This window comes from Penaeus vannamei, chromosome 20, assembly GCF_042767895.1.
Source record: "Penaeus vannamei isolate JL-2024 chromosome 20, ASM4276789v1, whole genome shotgun sequence".
Lineage (NCBI taxonomy): Eukaryota > Metazoa > Arthropoda > Malacostraca > Decapoda > Penaeidae > Penaeus > Penaeus vannamei.
In genome coordinates this window covers 3433961-3437159 of record NC_091568.1, presented here as the reverse complement: position 1 = coordinate 3437159, position 3199 = coordinate 3433961, and the positions used below count along the sequence as shown (strand labels likewise).

Below are 3199 nucleotides of genomic sequence, written 5' to 3'. Positions count from 1 at the left end.
TGATGTGAATTGTCACTGTATTTCAAGGGCTACTGGCTGAGTATGTACACAGGTAGTTACAGGAATGAACATATGCAGCAGCATTATTAAATAATTCTTAATAAATCCTCCAATCAAACAAATAAAAGGATGTCTTTTTACCACTCTCAAGTTACACTGGTGGGTTAGGAAATGTAAAAATACAAATCAGAGTGTATATCAACTGAATCCCAGAGTTCACATCACAAAACTCCTATTCATTTGATTTGGTCTGTGCAATAAAAAGTAGGCCTATCAATATTTAATGACCGTCATCACCTGTGATTAAAATGTTGAGGATGGCAAATATTTCATTGATTTGCACCAAATTTCAAGGAATTCGTAGAGAATTAAGCCCAAGGTTGTGTAGAGAAAAACTGTCACTATATGGTCCATACATTATCATCTCATAATTTTATTAAATATTAGCAACTATAAATTTACATGATTATATTCCCAGAAAGAAAGTATGAAAAAAAAGATGGAAAAAAAAAAAATCAAATACCTAACTGCCACCACTAGTATTTCTAACCAAGATGAATAATGATTACAGGATTTTCAAAATAAAATGATAATGACAATGCAAGGGAATATATCTACACAATGGATGATAATTAAAAAATATAAGCATTATATGGGTATGAAGCAAAGCCTCAGTCCCATAACAGGTGGGAACTATGGGGGATGGATTGACGGGGAGGGGGGGGGGGGCTTAATTGGGGTCTCGAGAGGGGGGTTGGGATGGGGATGTGGGGGGTACATGGAATAGGGGCGGCTGTCGGATGAAATGTGTTGGGGAACGGAAAGAAACAGACTGGGGAATAAGCCAGGTCAACTTTTTTTCCATTTTCATTTTCGAGGACAGGGGCATATGGATAATGTGGGGGAGGGGTGGGAGGGGGCGAAAGGGAGGGGTTTGAAGTTTTGACAAAGATGAGAAAGAAGAAGAATCATAGTGGTATTGATGGCTCACCAATCAGAAGACTATATATCATGTACAACAGGGCAGATAAACAGGTAAATATACAACAAGGCTAGGTGGGGGCATATGGCAGAAAAAACCATGTTGACAGTTGGCAGACACTGGCAGACTGCAACGCACTACTCCAGGCACAACAGAAGTGAGGCCCCAGTCTTTGGTTTCTACACAAGGGCATGGGGCGACTGGGAGTAAAGCTCTGCTCATGCTACACGTTGCACAGTATTTTTATTTTAACCAGGATTAGGGTTAAGTTCAGAGTCAGCATATGTGACCAAATTCTTTACAATACTGTACATATTAATATTCAAATCACCTCATTCATCCTATAGGTAATACATAACAAAACTGGGCAGCTGGAATTCCTCATTCCTATAGCCAAAATATTTACAAAAGAAAACAAGGTAAAACTGTTCCTTTGGAACCTCTTTCTGGTTAGCTGGTGAGTGCAACACGTAAGGATGATACGGTTACACATGATGCGTGGTTTACATACATGGAGATAATATGATATGGTGGATATTTGCCTCACATTTCACTATATCCACTGGAGTCCAAGGTGAGACTTTGTTTACACTTCCACCAAACGTGATCTACACAACCGCACTACTCTGGCCAGCACTGGTGGAAGGGGGTAAGTACTAAGACACTTTGTTCAAGTCCATTCAAAATCTTCCACTTAGTATTGTTAATGTTCTAAATATCACACTAATGACCTCGAGTCATTGAAGGTGAAGAAGCAATGGCTCTATTGACAGCATGTCTTTCACTGGTCAGGAGTGTCAGGATAGTTTAAAAGTTCATGAATATCAACAGTAGTCCTGTGGCCATCATAAATTCCTGAAAGGCAACTGGATTTCGAGCAGCGAGAGGGGTCCACGGTACGCTTTAGAGAGTGAGGGTGGGAAGCCAACAAGCCAAAGGTGCTTCAGGGGAGGCCCATGGAGCTCTAATGTGAAAGCTCCCAGGGGTGAGCTTGTTAATTAATATATTTCAGGTGAGCTTGAGAGGGAAGGGGGCCTGATTACAGTCCAGGTCAGAACACGAAAATGCATATTGAGAACACCTCCGAAAACTTGTTAGGTGCCAGCTTGTCTCTCTTAACAGTTTTATAAACTTATTTGGTTCTACAACAACTTTTTTTTTAAACACATGCAACTTTGATGGATATCAGGCACGTTTCGGAATATGTTTTGACTCCCTGAATCTTTCTAACAAAATCGTGTGACCTCGACACATCACTGGTCAGACACCCCAGCCTACTTTGACCTGAACTAGTAACATAACCTCAGGCTGTGTTATGTCCTAGTGGTACTTCTACAAGAGAGTCACCTAGTTCTAACTCCCCTTGTAGTCACAGTTTTAGCTCATTAGCAATCTTGCTGGCAATATTTTTAAACCCAATGGAAGTTCCTGATATCCTCTTGAATCGCACACCATTCAGGCTAAGTCTGGGTAGCTTACACACCTGTAAGTAAAAAAAAAAAAAAATTGTTGCCAGGGATTTGTGATACAAATAGATCAATTTTTTTCTTTGCCCTTTCATCTCATCTCTTTGAAAAATATTCACGACTGGACCACACTTAATATGTTTTACAGTATAAAGCAAGCATTTCATCACAAATGATTCATTTTCCCACGACACGTACCTCAATTTCCCACTGTACTAAAGAATCTGTGTTGGGGTCTCCATGGACACAGAGAAGCAAGAACTTTTCTCGCTGCTCATAATCACAGTTGTTTGCATCTAATACCTGGAACGTAGCAGAGAATACAAGAACAAGAGATTAGTTCTGAAGAAATGATTCTAACTGTGGTTAAAACTAACGAAAAGAAAAAGAAAAGAAAAAGAAAAAGAAAAAAAAAAAAAAAACTTTCCCATGCTATTATTAGAATATCATTCAAACAAAACAAATAAAAACCAAAACCAAAAGAAAAACAAAATAAAATAAAAAATAGATGCAAGGAACAGCTTTTTTTAGTCATTCTAAAATGCACATTCTTGAACTCACATTACAAATACAAGACACTGTCCTGATACAGAAGCTATCTCACTACTTCCAGATACTATAACAAAATTATAAAACACTGACACTGGGATTGTTTGTATTTCAAGATGTTACATGCAAGGTAACAAAGACCATTAATCTGGCCATTGATCAACATTTACAGTACCTCAACACATATCAAAGAGTATCCATG

General features: G+C 38.6%; 1 protein-coding gene across 50 annotated transcripts in view; it reads right to left on the bottom strand.

Annotated features, from left to right (window-relative positions):
- The window catches only part of LOC113821134 (MAP/microtubule affinity-regulating kinase 3), a 143464-nt gene continuing 140265 nt past the window's right edge, over positions 1-3199 (bottom strand). For all 50 annotated transcript variants that reach the window (XR_011399326.1, XR_011399317.1, XR_011399319.1 and 47 more), the window contains 2 exons: positions 2647-2751; positions 1-2465 (listed from right to left, as the gene is read on the bottom strand). Coding sequence is in view for 40 of the 50 variants with exons in the window: in XM_070134714.1 (XP_069990815.1) it covers positions 2352-2465; positions 2647-2751 (219 nt within the window). In the remaining 10 variants the exon portion in view is untranslated. The remainder of the gene's footprint in view (positions 2466-2646; positions 2752-3199) is intronic.